At 43.8% G+C, this 20,799-nt stretch overlaps 1 protein-coding gene across 1 annotated transcript in view; it reads right to left on the reverse strand.

The window, feature by feature from the left end:
* Positions 1-492: 492 nt before the first annotated feature.
* The window catches only part of EPS8L1 (EPS8 signaling adaptor L1), a 36,210-nt gene continuing 15,903 nt past the window's right edge, over positions 493-20,799 (reverse strand). Inside the window, exons 12-20 of the mRNA XM_063136892.1 lie at positions 18,978-19,126; positions 17,204-17,345; positions 15,457-15,485; positions 6,084-6,180; positions 5,606-5,770; positions 2,403-2,496; positions 1,825-1,996; positions 845-977; positions 493-564 (exon numbers count right to left, since the gene is read on the reverse strand). Of these exons, the coding sequence (XP_062992962.1) occupies positions 493-564; positions 845-977; positions 1,825-1,996; positions 2,403-2,496; positions 5,606-5,770; positions 6,084-6,180; positions 15,457-15,485; positions 17,204-17,345; positions 18,978-19,126 (1,053 nt within the window). The remainder of the gene's footprint in view (positions 565-844; positions 978-1,824; positions 1,997-2,402; positions 2,497-5,605; positions 5,771-6,083; positions 6,181-15,456; positions 15,486-17,203; positions 17,346-18,977; positions 19,127-20,799) is intronic.

The following is a 20,799-nucleotide window of genomic DNA, read 5'->3' on the forward strand; positions in this document are numbered from 1 at the left end:
TCACGCCACTTTTCCTGCACACAACAGGAAATGGCGGCACATTCCATTTTTAAAAAAAGTCGGATTAAAAGGGCCCTGTTTTGTGACAGAAAAAAGGCAAGAAGTAGTGGGAGGCATGCAGGAAGTAGCCATCGTGGTCTAACAGACGTAAAAACACCCGTAAGTGGGCAGTAGCGAGAATGTGATAAAAAAAAAACCTCTGATGACGCTGTATGTGTAAGGGAGAGATTTGGTTAATCTGGGATACAGTTTGGATAGAGCAATGCCTTTACAATAGAACATAAACATAAACCATGCAGGCAACAATAAAACAAAAACATTGAGCTCAAATAAAGGTTCCTCAACAAGATGAATTTTGGTGGACGTGAGGAAGGGAAGAGGCCAGGTTTGAGGATGATGGTGGTGGTATGACTTCCGAGTCTCTTATCCTGCAGTTCCATATTTCTTCAGAAGAGGGCATCCCCACATCAGAGCAACAGAACCTCCCACCTATCAGGGCAAACCTTCCACTTTCCTTTTTCGTTTCTCCATCACAGCTTCTAGCTCTGATGTTTTTCTAGAATCCTGGAAGAAAATAAAGAAAATTAAGACTGGATACTGCCCTGGATTCAAGCCCTCAGTCCGCATCTTTCATCTCACTCTGCTGTATTATTCACCGCTCAGAGAATTCTGGTGTTTTGTTCAATTGGCATCTTTCGGGCTTCCCTGGACCCCACTAAGCTTCTCTGGCCCTCTGCATCTTTGCTGTCGCCCACTCTCCTCCCAGAGATCTTTGACGTCCCAACCCTTAACAGGCATCACCACCCTTCCAAGCCTTTAGGAGAAACGTCATGGGTCCTTGTACCTCCAAGAGGGCTCTCTGGACGGTGACCTGGCTGTAGACCCGAGCTCCTTCCTCCGAGCTGACAGCTTTGAACTCATCCTTCTGCAGGGAGAACAGCTGAGCTCCATTCAGAACTCCAAATGCATTTACAGTCCTGCAGGGGTGTGGAAAAGAGCCAGTAGATGGGTGGGTCAAAGGAAGAAAGAGGGTTTCTGTCATTTACACTCATTGAACACTAAGAGCGTCATCGGATGACTATTTTATCGCACGCTCGTTACTCCCCACTTACGGATGTTCATGGGTCCTTTTGGTGACGACGTCCGCCTCCCACTTCTTCTTCCCCTCTTTCCATCACAAAATAGACCCCTTTAAATCTGACTTTAAAAAAAAATGAAATATGCCACCGTTTCCTGCTGTGTGCAGGAAAAACGGTGCAATAAAAATGGCCACTGAATGGGCCACGTGGTCATTGTTTACTTCCTCTTTCTTCCCCTGTGTGAAGAAAGAGGAAGTATTGTGGGACAGAAGTGTGTGTGTGTGGGGGGGAAGCGACAGTAAGGAAACATGATTCCCCGCACCATCTGATAATGCTCTAAATATGAAACAGATATGAAATGGATTTTCACATAACTTTAGTCACACTTGCACATGGGATGGAAGATCTGTGCAAATGAACAGCAGAATGGCTGAAATACTCATTAGAATCCACAGCAGGCAAATAGTAGCCAATCAGATGTGGTGTCTGAAGGCCCCCAAAGACTCTAACTGCCTCCTATGGTGGCCAATCGAGAAGTCGCTCATAAAATGCTTAGATTCATGCCAGCTAGGGACACTTGACATGTGCAGTCCTCATGATTAGCTAGCACCCAACATGAATCCAAAGACCATCCAATAAAGGAAAGGCAGGAAGCTGGCTTGATAGAATACATTAAGGAATATATGCTTGTAATTTAGTAGCAATCCATACATCCCCTCAAAGAGAAACAGAGGCAGCAACTCACAATGGGCTGAACCCTTTGGCCTCTAGCCACGTCCGGACTTGAGCAGTATCTGAATCGTATTCTAAAGGCACGGTGGTGTCTGGAGCACGCTGGATATGAAGGGTCTTGGTACGGCCATTTGACCCATTGGCCAACCTCAGGGCGAGCTCCTCGTTGACAGTGCTGAAGCGGTCTGCCAAGGCAGGAAGTGATGTCACACATGGCACTAATGTCTCAATTGAAAATGTTACACGTGCAGTTCAAAATGGCAGCCACATCCCACCCAGAGAATCCTTGTAAAACACTAATCGGAGGACAGGTATAAAATAGCTTTTAACTTTGCACTACCAACTAGTGTTTAGTTCTTTTTAAAGTGTAATGTAAAGTGCTTTGTTCTAAGCACTGAGGTTTGGGCCTCACTAAGGAAATGCGGGAGTCAGAAAGATGGACTAAGTTGTCCCCTGCTCCATGCTGAGTCCCGTCCGTCCCCTGTCCCCCCCCCCCCCCGGATCACTTAGACCAGTCCTCAGGCAAAATGATGAAGAAAAACTGTTATCCTCTCAATGTTTCTCCACTTCTGCAGGGGAAGAGGGCCTTACCTCGCTCACTCAGGTCAAGCCCCTCAGTGCTGTTCCATTTTTTGCCATTTGAGTACAGAACTTTGGCCTTTGGTGGCGGCTGGGGTGGAGTTTTCTAAGCAGAGGGAAATGGAGAAAAATGAGCAGCTTGGCCTCTTGAAGAGACCGCCTGCTACTTGGCGGGGGCGGTGTCACAAGGAATACGTTACACCAGTAGCGCCAGGCAGGGCTTTTTTTAAAAGCAAATTTTCCAACTGCACAAATGCCCTGTCAGACACCGCACCCACCCAAGCCAAACACATTATTTCTCTTTCACGACTGGACAGATTATCACCAACACTACTAGCACCTTAAACTTAAAGGCAGATTGACAGGGCCATACGGATACCCAGGAAGGATGACATATCAAGAGAAGTACACCACTAGTTGTCACCTAAAGCCCCCAATTGAAACCCCTGCAACGGATCACCAGTGAACTCCAACCCATCATCAGCACAGACACTTCAGCCTTGGGAGGCAGACCAGTCCTGGCCTCCAGACAACCTCCCAACCTGAAGCGGATGCTAACCAGCAACAGTACACAGGGCAGAGACACAGACAGAGGGTCCAGACCCTGCAATAGATCCAGGTGCCAACTCTGCCCCCACATCTATTCAGGCCACACTGTCACAGGACCCAGCAACATCAGTCACACCATCAAGGGCTCTTTCACCTGCATCCTTATATAATTCGTGTCACATGCCATCCCTGACTTTGTCTGTTGTTAAGTTCTTAACAAACACATACACATAACACATGTCTTATTTTTTTCCACCACTTTTTTCAAACTGCACACGATCAGATTTCCAGCTGCACATTTTCCCCCAAACTGCACATTATACGTCCAACTGCACATTGAAAAGGAAAACCCTGGCGCCAGGGCCTGCGCTAACTCCGCATCAGGGCTGGCCCTCTCAGTGAAGGGCCACCTTAGGCGTTGAGGTGCTGAAAGGCAGAGCTACTCAGCCTGCCCTGTGGCCCCTAAGGTAGCTTGTTGCCCTCAAGTGCGATGGAGGACGCTGTCCCATTGCCAGTGCTGAAGTTACATCCAACTGCCAGTCTAGCTGGCTTCTGCACGTGGAATAGAGAGGGGCAGGTCTTGTCCTTCCCTTCAGGCAGCAAAATATCTTCAGCCGTCCCTGCTCTCCACCATCTTCCAGGATAGCTGGATTGTAATGTACAAAACCTTAAACCATTTGGGTCCTATACACTTTCTTAGGCCATTTTGACAATTGATGTTTAATTATTATTATTATTTTTAAAAAATTGCATTTCCAGCAAACCTTCATTTGGTGGGGATGGATATCTGATTTTTAAAAGTGACTCTCTTCCACTTTCTATCTTTCTCAGCTTTTTCAGGCCAGTAAAGGGAAAGCCTCTCTCACATTCCTTAAAGTTTTCCCAAGCTTGGACAACACTTGTGTCCAGGCTTGTGAGTTTCTCGTGGGCATCCGGTTGGCTGCTGTGTGAGCAGAATGCTGCACTAGATGGATCCTTGGTCTGGTTTAGCACGGCTGTACTTAAGTTCTTATGACTTCATGACCTCGGGCCAGAAAAACATATGTCCTGGCTAAATAGAGTGTTCTGGGAATCCCACAAGCAAGTTAGGAAGTTAACACTTCCCACCCTACCCCGCTGTTGACTGACCCCAACACCTGGTATTCAGAGGTACATGTGGGACCTGCAAAAAAGTGCTGAAGTGTGGAGAGCACCTGTTCACCGTTTCAGTCAGTCAGTCAATCAGTCATGCCATCTGTCACAATTCTCCGTTCCATGCATGCTCCCACCCAGCTGTTCAACCCTCCCACCCAACAGCTAGGGCTTCACCACACAAAGCGAAAATCCTGCATCCTTACTGAGGCTTTTTCTTCCAGATTCTCTGAGGGATTAAGATCGGCTCGTTTACACAGGCTGACATGTGTTGTTTTTTCAGGATTTTATTTCTCAGCAATTTCGGTATGTTTCATTTTACAGCCACTAGACGGCGGTGCTATTACAGTGCCATTACAGAAGTATACCCTGCAAGTAAAGTGTTTCATAGCACTTCTTAGAGGAAAATCAGACTTTCCCCGTGCTTTACAAAGGCGGAATAAAGGTCATAAACCACAAGAGAGCCCTTGAGGTTGAAAATGTCATGTAAAGGACCCGCAAACTTCTGTAAATAACCAATCTTGATTGTACGGTATAAGCCCGGTGTGGAGAAGCCACACGTTAGTGTTAGTCGGCATCTCATGCCCAGTCAGCACACTCAGTCATCAATGGGCTGTTTTGTGATTCCACCCACCTGCATAGGGTTCCCGCCCACCCCACCAGGTTGTTGGGTTTTCTTTGTGTGTACTTCTGCAAATCACAGAGTTCTCTAGTTTGTTGATCCCTTCCTCTTGTACATGGATGGTGCCATCTTAGCTACCTAACAAATGGCATATATGAATACCATTGAACACCGGAAATAGATGGGACGGTACTGCCAGTGAACATAATAGCTGCTGAGAGCTCTGTCTTCTGTGAATCTCTAAGCTCTTTTTGTGGTCATCTGAGCTGTTCTGAATCTATGGTCATTCAGTGTCATTGGTTCACCCTGAATTCTAGTGATATATGTATTAACAAAAAACTACTCACTCCACAACATTAGAACATAAGAACATCAGAAGAGCTCTGCTGGATCAGACCAAGGGTCCTTCTAGTCCAGCACTCTGTTCACACAGTGGCCAACCAGCCATCGGCCAGGGACCAACAAGCAGGACATGGTGCAACAGCACCCTCCCACCCATGTTCCCCAGCAACTGGTGCACACAGGCTTACTGCCTCGAATACTGGAGATAACGCACAACCATCAGGGCTAGTAGCCATTAATAGTCTTCTCCAGGAATTTATCCAACCCCCTTTTAAAGCCATCCAAATTGGTGGCCATCACTACATCCTGTGGTAATCCGTTTATAAACATTAATCAGTTTATAAACATCTGTCAGATTCAACTGCATTATCTGATTTTGTACTGCTTTCCATGTTGGAGCTGCTGTTTATGTTGTTTTCATTGCTTTTTTCTATTTTTTTTTCTATACAATGAATTGTCATTTTAATTTAAACCTCTTTGGATATTTTAGCAGAAAAGCAGTATATAATTTATTTACAAATAGAAACAAAGCAGACCAAAAAAAAGCCCTAAATGCTGCTGTCTCCCTCACCTTGGTTATCATAGGACTGGTTCCATTGATCTGCACAGTTGTCTTGTTGTTCTGGGTGCTGGAATCATCTCCAATGAGAACAGGGGTAAGAATATTATAAGGGACATAGCCAATTTGACCGTAGCGGTTTTGAACTTTCCACCATTTTTTGCTGTCATCCAGAACCTAACAGCAAACAAAAAAGAAATGTCCCCACCTTATGCATATTTATGTCAGTCATTTATGGCACATATCCAAGGCCTTCGAGGGCAGAAAATATCAACACTTCACATTTACACACATTTCCCATCCTGATTGCCTATAGGAGATTCCGACTTCGCACAGGTGAGCAGGTGGTACTGTATTTCCCAATCTCCTAATTCCCAAATGTGGTTGGCTATTCTATGGCAGTGCCCAAACTGGAAACCACCTCCCCTTCTATGCTGGTTTGAGAGGGGATGATCTTCTAGCACAGCAAGGTCTGGGGACACAAACTCACCTCCAACATGTCCCCTTGAAGGACTGATAATTCATTGCTGTTTCTGGCTAAGAATTCATGCGTGCAGATCATTGACTTGCTCTGTGGGTGTCTGTGTCTGTGATGAAAGAGAGAGAAGAAAGAACACATTGAATTATAGATGGGAAAGAGACAGGTGATTTGTGGGTTCTCTAGATCACCAATAAAGATTAGGATTCCGGTTGGCGATCTAGAACTCCAGGGTTCCATTTTGAGTTACAGGAAGTACATTGCATTGCATTTCACTCTTCGAACACTGTTCCTGAAACAATCTTTCTCCTGCAATTGCATTGCTTGTGGCCTGCATATAGAGCTGTAACCTGTGTCCAGCTTAATCTAGGGCTGAAACATTTAGGTAATTAATTGGATCAATAAATCAATAAATCTGCTGAAAGCATTTTGACTGACTCTGGTTAATTAGACAGGTTGGTTTTTTCCAGTTTTAATACAACTTTTTATAAGGACTGCAGTTGGCAAGTGCCATCTTAAGTATTCCCACCCATGTGAAAGAAAAGGAGAACATCTATTAAGAAGTTGCTGTTATTTATGCGTATTTGTTCTAAAGGCAAAGTATTCTTTTCCCTTAAAATTGTTTTTCTCAAGTGCAAATTTATGGAGATTTAAACAATAGAGATCAATTAATCAACTAGCATTGCTTCCACACTGAGTCCTTCTGCTTTTCCACAGATAGTTGGAAGCAGAGTTAAAACAACATGTTCTTTTTTTATTTTTTTTACAAAATAGTGCTGTTTCACAAGAAAAATAAATAGTATTTAATCTCCCCTCTCCTGCAGTAATCATACCTGGATAGTTAAGTGGAAATTTATTTGTAATACCCCAGCTAAACAAGAAAAGAAGGAAGCTTCAAATTAAAGGCATAGTAGCCCTTAAAATAGAGCTTTACCTGTCCACCCTTGACAGGCTGGCACTGCAATGACATTTTAAGTTAAAAACATTCAGACATGAAAAAAGCCCAGAGGATAATACATAAAAATTGAGTGGATAAAGTATGGCAATTTCAGACTAAATAGAAAACCAATTTAAGATTATTATTTTTAACTGGGTGACAGTCCAGGTTTAATAAGCAGGTTAATCAACTAAAAATTTTAATGGGTAAATTGTTGAGGGCTAGTGGGGTTGTAAGACATGGCGCACCTTCTTTCAGACTAATTTGATTTGATTATGTTAGTATATTAGGGAGTGGAAGAACAACTATTAAGCATGCCTTTTCAAATAAAGAGTGATAGCTTCTGTTTATTAAATTGTAAGTAAGCATCTTATACTTCCTTCAATATCTCAGCAAGGCAACTAACTTTATTGAGCCTTGGGCAATATGCAAGTTCAATGAAAATTTAATCACTTGACGAATCAGCTAAAAGGTCAGATATTGGGGGAAAATAACAATTATTTCAATGATTGACAGTCTTCATTTTAGACCATGTTTACTGAATAAATGCTGAATGTGCACAATTCCATAGGTGTGCAGATGATCACCCCAAAGTTTGATGCAGTGTGCTAACGATGATGATGATGATGAAAGGGGGAGACCTCAAGCTCCATCACACTGGGGGTTAACACGCTCCCTACCTTCTCAGCTGGTGTTTTCATTCCTCAGTTACTTCCTCTCTTCAAAAGAGGAAGTATAGAACGCGCACGAGACCCATTGAGTCGGCTGTTCTAATGGCGCTGCTTCTCCTGCACATAGCAGGAGAGAGAAGCTATTCCGAATTTAAAAAAAACATCGGACTAAGAGCTTCATCACACCAGCATTATACTGTGCAATCACTGTGAACTGCATGCAAAGGACTCAGAAGTTTCCCCCCTTATAATCTGCTTTGATTGTGAAGTACTCCCATGCATCCTGCCTTAATTGTGCTTCAAAGAGAAAAGATTCGCCATATTCAGCCCCTGCTTTTTGAGCGTATCTTCTGAGCCGCCGCCGTGACTCAGGAGGAGGATTTTAAAGAAATGCTTACATCTGCATAAGCTTTAAAGATAAAGACACCAAAATTGGCACATTAATAAATATTAGGGAGAGCTTTAAGCATACCAAATTTGAATTGAATTGGGTCATCCGTTGATTTTTTAATGATTTTTTACATTTCCCCCTTAAACTCACTTCCTGGTGTGCAAATGATCGCTGTCGCCCGGTAGCAAAAACAACAACAACCACGAAAGCTAAGCGCTACGGGGATAATCCGAGGGAAGCAGGTACGTGTGATAAAGCTCTTAATGAGGTTTTTTTTGTAGTTGTTGCACAAGGAAGGCCGGAAGGGGTGCGGGAGGCAGACGACGTCACGTGAGGCACCTGAGCAAACTCTGTGAGTGCCCAGTAATGACCGTGCAATAAAACACTCATCGGATGGAGCTCTTTGAGGTAGTAGACCAAATTAGCAAAGCATCTAGTTGAATGGGGGCAAGCAAATACATGATGAGACACATTTCGAACAGGAAAAAAGTTGTTGATACTGAAGGAAGGGCAGGATAATGACCAGGAAAGGGACAAAGGCTTATGCCAATTGCCTCTTTCCTGAAGTAGATGCCATTTCCTGCCAAGGAAAGTTCCCAACCCCTTCATTTTGCAGTCTTTCTCTTAGCTGGACTTTATGAGGATCACAAATGGAACCGCCGGGATGCAAGTTTTGTCAAACGGTTCAGTGAAGGACAGGAGATGGAAAAGAAAAGGAATTAAAGCCATTCATTCCCGTCGCCGTTCCCCCGCCCCAATCCTACCTTAGCTGGCTGCCTAGTGTCCCCTCTTGGCTCTCTTCCGCACGCCATCTTTCTTTAAACCGCTGTCCTCTTGTTTTCATCCTGTTATATTTCCCTTCTGTGCCCATCACCAAAGCGTCTGGCCTGCGCCACCTTCTGAAACACCTAGGCCTCTGTCTGCCTCACTTTCTATCCTCACCCAGCCTCCAGAACTGAATCCCCTCCCAAGACTTCAGCCTCCCATTGGATCCTGATACGTTCCCAGTAAATCTAAGCGCTTGAATTCCTGGGGTAAAATCCAGCCTAACTCCTATTTGGACCAGACCCATTGAAATGAATGAGACTTAAGTTAGTCATGACTAACCCCCGGTACATTATTTAGCCCTGACAAATTCCATTTTCTTTGAACCCAGGCATCATCCTAGCTCCCAAGGTCTACTGTTCTAACCCATCCCCCCCGGCTTTATAGAAAACCGAGATCTCTTGTTTCTCTCCTCCTGTGCCTTATTCATGGGCAGGATTGAAATTCTTTTTTGCTTGGTTAGTTTGCTGCCAAAGTTGTGCCTCTCTGTAGCTATCCAAGGGATGAAAAGTTCACCATGCCCTTCTTGAAATGATCCATGTACTGTTGTTTTGTTCTTTTAGCCTCTCTGCTGTCAAGAACTCACTAATGATCACATTAGGTTCCAGACATACAAGAACATTTAGGTGCCTCGTACAGTTTCTACGGTTGGAGATGTACGGTGCGTAACATCACATGAATTACACTTCGATCCAGTTTCTCATGCTAAATTGACTTTATGGGGCAATCCAGTCCTATAAAATTGGTTAAAAAAATGTTTTTGCGGCAGACATGGACAGATAACATGATTTTTTACTTTAGATCAACCCGTGTACCGATGATGAGTTTTTGTCATTTTCTATCTTGTGTGCCAAATATGACTTGCTAGCTATGGCTGAATGAATACTTGCAACTGCATCATATGTTAGTATCTAGATTTGCTCCAGCTGTTTTTACAGAATCAGAGCCTACATCAGTATTGGAAGCAGTTACTGAGACTGGTCAGGGAAAGCAATCCATGATCCATGTCTATAAATACTTGTTATTGGTGAATAAATATGACATACAGGCTTTTAAGCAAGAATGAAATAGCGAACTGTATCGTCCCATTTTTGTAACTATAGGACACTGCAACAGTTCTTTAATAAGGGATTGACTAATTCAGCTAATTGTTGGTGGTGCAATACAGCTAATGCTTCTTTTAAACATACGTTTTGATAATGTCCAGTAGTTGTTTCTTTTTGGGAGGAAATTATTATATAGATAAATTTTGAAACAGTCTTTAATAATTGCTGATGTATACACTCTTGTGAATTATACCTGCTTCATGGAAATTAACAAATAGTCAGTGTAAATGGAGGTGCAGACTATCAGCTTCAACTGATATGCCAGCTACGCCCCTTCCTAGACTTAGAAGATTTAAAGACGGTTGTAACTTTGAGTAACTTTGAGGCTCGACTTTTGCAATGCACTCTACATAGGACTACCTTTGTGCCTAGTCCGGAAACATCAATTAGTTCAAAATATGGCAGCCAGGTTGGTCACCGGTACACCTAGGGGGGACCACATTACACCAGTCTTAAAATCTCTTCACTGGCTGCCAATTAGTTTCCGGGCAAAGTATGAAGTGTTGGTTATCACCTTTAAAGCCCTACATGGTTTAGGTCCAGGTTACCTGCGGGACCGCCTTCTCCCATACAAACCGCCCCTCACACTCATGTCCTCTGGGAAGAATTTCCTTCAGCCAGTCAAAATTAGGCTGACAGGTATTACCCAGAGGACCTTCTCTTCTGCTGCTCCCAGACTGTGGAATGGCCAGCCGGGAGAGATTCATCAACTTAACCGTCTTTTAGCATTTAAGAAAGCTATAAAGGCATCTGATCTCTTCTGGCAGGCCTATCCAGTGGAACTTTAGTATGCTTTTAGGGTGTTTTAGGATGTTTTATCAATGTATACTATGTTTTTAATCAGTATTTTATGTATTTTATACTTGCTATTGCTCCCCGCCTCAATCCAAATGGAGAGGCGGGTAAGAAATAAATTATTATTATTATTATTATTATTATTATTATTATTATTATTATTCTCCGCATGCTCTTGACAGCTAAAAGACTGCCTTTACAACACTGGAAGGATAAACACTCACATCCTATAATGCAGTAGACTGAGGACCTCATAACACATTCAGCTTTCGAATGGGTGGCATACAGTATGCCACCGTCAAATGACTACTTATTTGACTATCTGGTCTGCGTTTGTTGAAGCTTATGCACAATTGCTACTAAATTGTATTTTCATATATATGTGTTTCATATGTATTCATCACTATGGATATATACAAATTTAAGTATGTATATTTTTACAAAAACAAGAAAAAGGGGGGACAGTTCGCCATGTCCTCTTGAACTGCTACTTGTTCTGTTGTTTTGTTCTTTTGGCTGCTCTGCTGTTCTACATTTAAGAACTCACTGAGTGCTGTTCAATTGCAATGTAACCAGGTTACGTAGTCTGGCCATTACCAAAGTGTGCTTTTCTCTGCAGCTGTATTTGTATTAACATAAAGTGAAAATAGGTCATTCTCTAGGGGGTCTAATTGGGAGGAGGATGTGCTTGACATCTGTTCTGATCCCCTAACGCCCACCAACAAGGACTTCATGTTCAGAAAAGTCATGTAAGGATAATCTCAGAGTTCTCCTTGGCTCTGCTCCCAACAGTGCACACAACCAAACTCTGCAGTGCACAGTAAAGGGAACAGTGGACAAAACTAAACAGTGCAGAATCCAGGGTATTCATTTTCTTTAAAAGAGGAGTGTGCACTTTTCCTCCTCAGAGAAACAACTGAGAGCCATGCAGCAGCCACTTAAAAAGCTTACTGGATAGAGAAGTAGTCACTGGTGACCTCCAACTACATAATTAGGCCCAGTGTTACTAATCTTCCTTTTCTCCAGGGGTGTTTCTAAAGGAGGCTTTTATCCCACACCTCTACTGGGGCTTCTGTTTCCAGATTCTTTGTGGGATTAAGATTGGCTCCTTTACACATGTTTTTTTCTAGGTTTTTTCTTTCTCTGCTTTTCTATATGTTTCATTATATAACCACTAGATGGTGCTGTGGTATAGTGGGATTGTGCAATTACATGAGGTTTTATAACGTGTTTTCTAAATAATAGTAGACTTTCCTCATTAAGGAAAAAACCACAGAATAATGGTTGCAAAGAGTGCAAAGAGTGGGAAAGGCCCTAGAGGATGACAACAATGCCATATAAAGGACCACAAGTGAGCGATTATGAGTGCTCGATAAAAGTTTTGTATAGAAAGTCTCCATATTTCCTAGAGGAGGGATGAAGAACCTCTTTCATCCTGAGAGCCGAATTCCATTCCTCAGAAGCTCTTGGGGGCTTCCAGTGGTGGGAGGGGCTGAAGACAATGGGGTGGAGCTAAAAAAACCCCCAGCATATTTTAGTTTTAAATCATTTCAGTAACTAAGCCTTAGGAGAGGCATTACAACCTTCTAGAATGGGGAAGGGAGGAAGCAGCACAAAAACTCCAACCAAGACTTCTCTGTGTCCACGGAATGACAATTCCCAGTGGTCATTTGGAGAAGCCACAACACTGCATGTAGACTTGTTCACGCTTTTGGCATAGACGTGGCTCAGCCCAGTTTCTGAAGGGTTTGCAGGAAACGGAGAGCCATGGACTTCACACGTTACTGGAACATGTGCATGACTTCTCTCTATAAACATCACTTCATAAATACTTGAGGAAATCCACCCTAAGTAATAAAAAGGGGAGAAGTCACTAGCCTAGATTATTTCAGTGACCCGTTGGGACTTTGGGTCTGACTTTGGTCTTATGCATCCAGACAGTCTTGCCTCAAATCCAGAATTTCAAGTTCAGCTGGAAAAGAGTCATCTGGTTTTCATTTATTTTAAGAACTATGAGAGAATCCACTCCCTTCTTGACACAGTATGTTTCAGTGGTCAGTCACTTCCTCATTTTTGGTGTGTGTGTATGTGTGGGAACTGAACTCCTTCTTTCTATTGTGCTAGTCTAGTTTAATTCCAAATATCTGTTACTAGCACGGTGAGCTTTTGCTGGGTTGATTATTCTTAAGACTTAAGTAAATCTTTACAAGCATATCTATACTACGGACTTCAAGTTTTAAAAACTGGTTTAGTAATCATTCTCTTTCCCTAGAGAACTATGGAAACTGTAGTTGTCAGGGATCACTAACAATTCTTTATACCTGCATCAAGCTACAATACTCAGGATTTTCGGGTGAGATCTCATGATAGTTAAAGTTATATTTGCAGAATTTTCGTATTTGTGTTTTTAGATTATTGGTTGTTTTATTATGTTCTTCATGGTTTTAATTTTTGTGAACCGCCCAGAGAGCTTTGGCTATTGGGTGGTATACAAATGGAATAAATAAATAAATAAATAAATAAAATTGACATGAGCTCACATGCTGACTCATGTACCCAGGGTGGAGAGGACAAAACGACATAACTGAAAAGTGCTATAGAAAAGATTAAACCGAAATCAGTGGTTATGGGACAGAGATATTCGATTATTTTGTTTCAGTCTGCAATTTTTTATTTTTTTATTTGGATCTTGGCAAACTCCTGGCTTTACAGAACTACAAGAGTAGGGAGAGGTTTAAACGATGCCTAGATGCTGTCAGACATTGTCTCCTGGATCTGAATCTACTCTTCAACGATTTCTTAAATCTGTCACAATAAACAGCCCATTAAAAAAAAAGGCATTTCCTACAATAGCGAAGAGGACTAAGAACATCATTTTTAAAAGCCGATAATATATGAACAGTTTACATATAAAATGTGAAGTGGAATTCTATGGCAGCTGCATTCAGAGGCCCTCAATCCTTGATGCGAGGCTGGCATGGCAGATTCTAAGTCAGAAACGTTGGCAGGTTCAGGGAAATAATGGGAAAATCCACGCAACACCGCGTAGCTCCTAATCACCTACCCTAAGTGCCTAATCACCTCTTCCCACTTCACCTGTAATGGTTGGCTTACACGAACCACCGTCCATCCCCACAGCTAAGCCCCTGCTGCCTCTCCCCCCCCCCCCTATCTAATTCGTATTGCTGGTGTCCTCGCTCACCACCGGACCCAGCTATTCCCAGTGCAGACAGACAGAGCGAAAAAGAGAAGTTAAAAGAGAAAAAAAAAGAAGGGGGGGAGGAATGTCGAGTTGATCTAAGCTTCCGTCAACAAATGATCCAATGAACATTCCCTCTGGCAGGGAAAGACCTGCGATACCTTTAAACACTCCACATACTATGTTGACCCAACCGCATCTCCCTCCTCCAAGTTTCCCGTTAGAAGTCTTTGAACATTGCAATGTCCAAGGTCATTAGGATCCCCGCCCCCTCCCTCTTTCCAACATTATTATTATTATTATTATTATTATTATTATTATTATTATTTATTGCATTTGTATACTGCCCCATAGCTGAAGCTCTCTGGGCGGTTCACATAAGATAAAACATTTAGGGCCCAGTGAAGGGACCAGGAGCAAGTGATGCTGCAGCAAATCAAGTACGGATGCTGTGAATCAGTACCTGTATTGGGAACCTTACATAAATCAGGCTGAGCTTTATTAAGCAGTGGAAACACAGGTTTAGCTCAGCCCTTCTACCTGCGCTCTTGAGGCTATGGGCTCAAGGCCCGCCTTCCCCCATGCCAGATGCCAAAGCGGGGGCTTCCATCTTTTAAAGCAGGGCGGTCCCAGGGTCAGCTGCTGCTATCTCCACCAAAAAGGATTTCATGCAGCAGGGCCGGGGAAGACTTTTTCTGGCTGAGACTTAGGAGAACTGCTGCCACTCACAAAACAGACAATTCTGGGCTTGAATGACCAAGAGTTCATATGTATAATATAGGGTGACCATATGAAAAGGAGGACAGGGCTCCTGTATCTTTAACAGTTGCATAGAAAAGGGGATTTCAGCAGGTGTCATTTGTATATAAGGAGAACCTGGTGAAATTCCCTCTTCATCACAACAGTTAAAGCTGCAGGAGCTATACTAGAGTGACCAGATACAAAAGAGGGCAGGGCACCTGCAAGCTTTAACTGTTGTAATGAAGAGGGTATTTCACCAGGTTCTCCATATATACAAATGACACCTGCTGAAATTCCCTTTTCAATACAACTGTTAAAGATACAGGAGCCCTGTCCTCCTTTTCACATGGTCACCCTATATATATATATATATATATATATATATATATATGAAAAGGCAGCCACCCTATATGGCCAGCTGATATTCTGTGGATCCTGGCACAGTAATGCAGGAAATAGGCAACATCTATCAAACCCTGAAGTTTCTCGACAAGATTTTTCTGTCTGTTACAACAGCATGCTCCATAGTCCCCTGGCCTTGCCAAGCTTAGCTTACCGCTCCAGATTTTCACCTCTTCCACTCCCTTTCTCTTTCCCTTTGACCCTCAGATCCTAATTTCCAACCTATCTTTCAAAGTCCATCCATTTTCCAAGACATCCCAAGTCTAACCCCTTTCCCAGTTACCAAATCAATTGCCCAAAGGTTGGAGAGAGACTTACCCATTGGCTGCAATTGTAGGAGCTGATTGCTATAAAAGAAATAAGAGAAAGAATAGTTACCTGTCAAGGCCCAACAATTATCTTAGCCCAACATCCTCCTCATGGAAGCATCCTTCGCAATGGTCACCTTCAGCCCACTGTGCCTCTGGCCTACCAAGCAGAGTGAATATGTGGGACTTTGACTAGCAAGATCTGGGTTCAAATCCCCACTCAGTCTATGAAGTTCAGTGGGGAATTTGGGGCCAGCCTAAATTTATTCATGAAATTTGCTGCCAGAAGATGTGCAGGTAGAGCCACTGGCTTAGATGGCTCTAAGGGGATTAAAGAGCTTTTCTAATCGAGACTGTTAATGCACTGTATATACTTTGTGTTTCATCGCAGAACTGAGATCTGAGCAAAATACAAGGAGCTTTTCTTTTCTACTACATAACCTCTAGGTGGTACTGTGGTATAGCAAAATAGCAGAAATACACAAGAGGAAATAGTGCTTTCTTCCACTTTTACAATTAAATGCCACATTTTCCCTGCTCTAAAAAAATTATCCGAAAGTGCTGGGTAGACAGAGAGAAGTGAAACCAGAGAGTGATAATGTCGTCTAAGGAACCCGTAAACAACTGTGAGTAGGGAATGATGAGTGCATGATAAATGCCTCATGTAGAAAAGCCCAAACAGGCAATAGCTTAACTGATGGCTCCTAAGCGTGTTTACAGATGGACAGCTCCTAGCACTACCAATCAAAAGTCATTGTGCACTTATTCTCTTATTTCCATCCTTAATGGTTTTTTTGTAGAAAGTAAAATGATGGTAGAAGTGAGCAAGTTACAAATGGAAGACAATGCCATCAGGACCTCCCTATAACTTTCCATATTTAAGGCAGGGCGATAGCACAATAAAAGCCTCATCTGGAAGCACCTTCGGGGAATTAGATGGCCACCAATTTAGACGACTCTAGGCCTTAGTCTAAGGGAATTAGACAAATTCAAGGTAGCTATGCTGAATAGCCATTGATAGAGTTAACAGCTGAATGGTTATTCAGGATTGGTGGACAAACAAAGAAGGCTACTACCTTAATACCTACGGGGGGGGCGGGGAGATATAAAGTCCCGCCTCACTCCTTGCCCCCCATCTTCCCTTGCTCCCATCTTTCTCATAATATCAAAGTAATTGCATGCATGAATGAAATCTTTATTGCTAAAAGCGATAAGCCAGCACAATTTAACATAGTTAAAAGGAAATCGGTTTGCCTGAAAAAGGTCCAACGAGTCAAAGTCTGACCATCCTTCCCTCAACCTGGTGCTTTCTAGATGTGTAGGACTGCAACTCCCATTATTCACAGCCCTGGGAATTATGGGAGTTGCAGTCCAATACACCCAGACAGCACCAAGTTTGGGGGAAGGCTGATTTAAGTTGTACAATGAGTGGTGGCTGCAGAATCCAACAACTGTTATGCTACTCCAAACAACTAGGTTCCATCAGATTCTTATTATCCCACCTTCTTATCAGCACTGAAGAAATGAGCTGTTTGAATCCAGCATTAGAAGGACCAAATTGCACCACAATGCCCCCTTGGTCAAAAGTACACCAAAATGGATTCTTCAGGCAAGCCATGGCCCTCGCTACAAGGGAGGAGCACCCACTGTTCCTCCCCATCCCAAGTAAAAACAGAATGTTTGGCATCTGTCACATTGCCCTAGATGTGAGGCTTGATAATCTGTTTATCCCGCCTGCTTCCCATGTTGACACTCACCTGGGCGCGACGTTGTTCGTGTCGGTGTTGCATCTCCACTGGGTCTTCCCAAGGCTGCCCAGAAGGGTCCAGGCGTGGTGGCTGCCAGCCACTCCGGAACGCTGGGGTGTAAGGAGTTGCATAGTCCCTGGGGAAGTCCACTCTTGGGTGGGCAGGGCAGGGCGAACAACGAAGAGGATGGGGGAAACAAATGAAAAGGGAAGGAGGAAAGTATTTGGAAATAAATAGGTGAAATCAAGAAATCCTCAGTCATGTACTCAAACTGTCTTTTCCTTTCTCATTAAAGTTGCCCCAAACACTCAGCTGATCTGCATTCATCTCAAGCCCGCCATTTTCCACCGTAAAACATCTTTGCTCCAATTTATCAAAAGCAGCTGAAAGAGCTCGGGATTCAAATCCCAAAGTTTCCAAGGACCTCTTAAGGACTCAGCTGCTGTGCCCAATTCACCAAGTTTCTCTGTGACATCAGCGCAGTCCAACCAATGGAAGCCAGAGAAGCCACGGCCCCATTGGTACATTAGAGAGCTGAACAGCCAATAGTATCAAGCTGAATATGAGCCAACAGTGTGATATGGCTGCAAGAAAGGCAAATGCTATTTTGGGCTGCATTAATACAAGTATAGCTTCCAAATCACGTGAGGCACTGGTTCCTCTCTATTCGGCCCTGGTTAGGCCTCATCTAGAGTATTGTGTCCAGTTCTGGGCTCCACAATTCAAGAAGGACGCAGACAAGCTGGAGCGTGTTCAGAAGAGGGCAACCAGGATGATCAGAGGTCTAGAAACAAAGCCCTATGAAGAGAGACTGAAAGAACTGGGCATGTTTAGCCTGGAGAAGAGAAGATTGAGGGGAGACATGATAGCACTCTTCAAATACTTAAAAGGTTGTCACACAGAGGAGGGCCAGGATCTCTTCTCGATCCTCCCAGAGTGCAGGACACGGAATAATGGACTCAAGTTAAAGGAAGCCAGATTCCAGCTGGACATCAGGAAAAACTTCCTGACTGTTAGAGCAGTGCGACAATGGAATCAGTTACCTAGGGATGTTGTGGGGTCTCCCACACTAGAGGCCTTCAAGAGGCAGCTGGACAAGCATCTGTCAGGGATGCTTTAGGGTGGATTCCTGCATTGAGCAGGGGGTTGGACTCGGCCTTGTAGGCCCCTTCCAACTCTGCTATTCTATGATTCTATGATTCTATAAGGGCGGAACTGAGAGACTGAGGAGATGACTAGAAGGTTGACCTAAAGGATCGTCTCGTCCCATATATACCTGCTCAGACCCTCACATCATCTTCAGACGCCCCCACAAATGAACTTAGGCAGGTGGCCAATAAGGAGAGGGTCTTTTCCATTGGAGCGATCTATTGCGTAATGCCCTCCCCAGAGCAGCTTGCCTGGTGCCGACATTGTGGTCTTTTTAGCACCAGGTGAAGGCCCGTTTTGTTCTCCCAGACATTTTAGTCCTTCAGTTTTTGTTGCTTTTAAATCTCTAATTATATTTTTAGATCTTTACACTGCTGATGATTTTTTTACTTTGGTTTTATAATACGTTTGATCACGTTGCTATTGGGCGGTATAGAAATGTAATAAGTAAAAATAAATAAAATAAAATTTAGAAGGGAGAAGGAGGAGGAGGGGTAAAGCAAGTGAACTGAAACACATTTTCCACCCATGCCGTGTGGATTTACACCTTCTAAGCATACACAATCATATGACTATAGAGAACATTTGAGGAAGGAATAGATAATGACAGCCTAAGACCGGACGGGTCCCTTACCTTGGCCTGGTCCAGTTTTCGCCCAGTGAATACCACAGCTTGGCATCCTCTTCCTCCAAGCAACCTCGCATCAGGGTGACTGCCTCCAGGGTCAGCAGGGGATTGCGCAACTCGGAAGCAAATGCTGGTCCCCCAGAAGTCTCCACAATCTAAAATGGGAGGCAAGAATCAGAAACTAGAAACACTTGGGGCATGTCTGTACGACTTCTTTACCCTGACATAAATGTGCAGATTCGCGTTTCAGGACACACGACGCAACCGTCCATTCACCGCAGCGCCGGGTTTTTGACGCAATGATGCGCAGATTCGCATTTGCGATTTACGGCGACTTTTGGAGCAACGACTGACTTTGCACCGTGTTATGGTTATGTGATGTTGGGGGAGTTAAATCGCAGTTTGACATGTGGGCGGAGCTTTCAGGGTAGGACAACGTGATTGGCCGATTTCCGGATTTCCCACCTATTGGTTGCCTCATTCCTTCATGCCTTTTTAGTTTGAATTCTCTGATTCTGCGGAGCTCCGCAGAGAGAGATTATTCAAACAAAGAGGGGGGAACGGGCATCCTCCTCTGCTGCTTCATTCCTTACCCCCCCCCCCAGTCCCGGTTTGTCTGTTATATGAATCTGTGGAGCTCCACATATAAAATTTATAGCTTCCAGCGTCTCTACTCCGTAGCATCGTATATGCACATTTATAACTGCACTACAGAAAAAAAAATCAGGACATAAATCGCTGTTGCTGCTGCAGTGCGACACTCTTTACCTAGATTCAAATCAACGAAAATTCGGGTTTATATTCAATGAGGAGCTATCCCACTGTCATATAGACGGGGGCCTGGTTTCCCAAGGCAGGTGCCCAGCTGTAGTTCCCCACCCAGAGACACTTGTGTGCCCTGCTTCAGGTCTTAAGGTATTTCCAGACGGAGGGCTCCGACCGCTAACAACAACAACAACAACAACAATAATAATGATAATAATAAGACATCGCTCAGCTATTCCATGTTTCCTTTCCTTAACAGATTTTTTTTATGGTAAGCAAAAAAAGACAGCAGAAATGGTGGGAAGACTTGGGAGGGCTACAAGCCGAAGATGCAGCCATCTGGACCCCGCATAAAATTCCATAAGTGAGACAGTGAGATTGCCCACCAAAAGCCTCACTTATGGAAGCACCCTTAGAATTATTCTACACGTGTAGTAGAATCATGTGATGCAGGCTTTCCGTGGAATGTTGCACCACGGCTGCTCTGCGAGTGAAAGAATCCACGCAATGGAATGCTCCCCATGAAAAAGAAGAGGCCTCGTTCATAGAAATCTAGCGTGTCAGGGAGAAATGTTCCGGACCAGCCTTCCCTCTGACATGTTCGTTCTCTATGAGATCCCAATGATATAGGGAGGGATACAAATGTTTTAATCAATAAATAAGTACAAGGAGATTTCCTCCTTCTTCCAGGGTCTGGGGGCCGTCTTCATGCCACAGCGTTGGCGCTGCTCCGCAGCCAAACCCCACAGTATTGCTAGTGCGGGGTGGTGGTGAATAATCCCCTTTGGGGAGGCAGCGTGGGGTTTCCAGTGGCCATTAGGCTTTCCGGGCCTGCCAACTCCCCGTCCCGCATCTTCCGGTGACTAATGAGAGACTCCCCATGAAAAAGAAGTGCCCGAGCGAGGACAAATGGCAAAGACCCACACTGACCTCACTTAGTCAGGATAGGTCCCCAACATTTCTGCTGCGGGCCTTCGGCTCTTTGCCCCCGGGGCGGCTCCAAATCGGCAGCTGCCTCATATAACAGACACCGCACCATTTCGGAGCCATCCGAGGGCAAAGA

The sequence above is a fragment of the Elgaria multicarinata genome, chromosome 11 (assembly GCF_023053635.1).
Source record: "Elgaria multicarinata webbii isolate HBS135686 ecotype San Diego chromosome 11, rElgMul1.1.pri, whole genome shotgun sequence".
Taxonomy (NCBI): domain Eukaryota; kingdom Metazoa; phylum Chordata; class Lepidosauria; order Squamata; family Anguidae; genus Elgaria; species Elgaria multicarinata.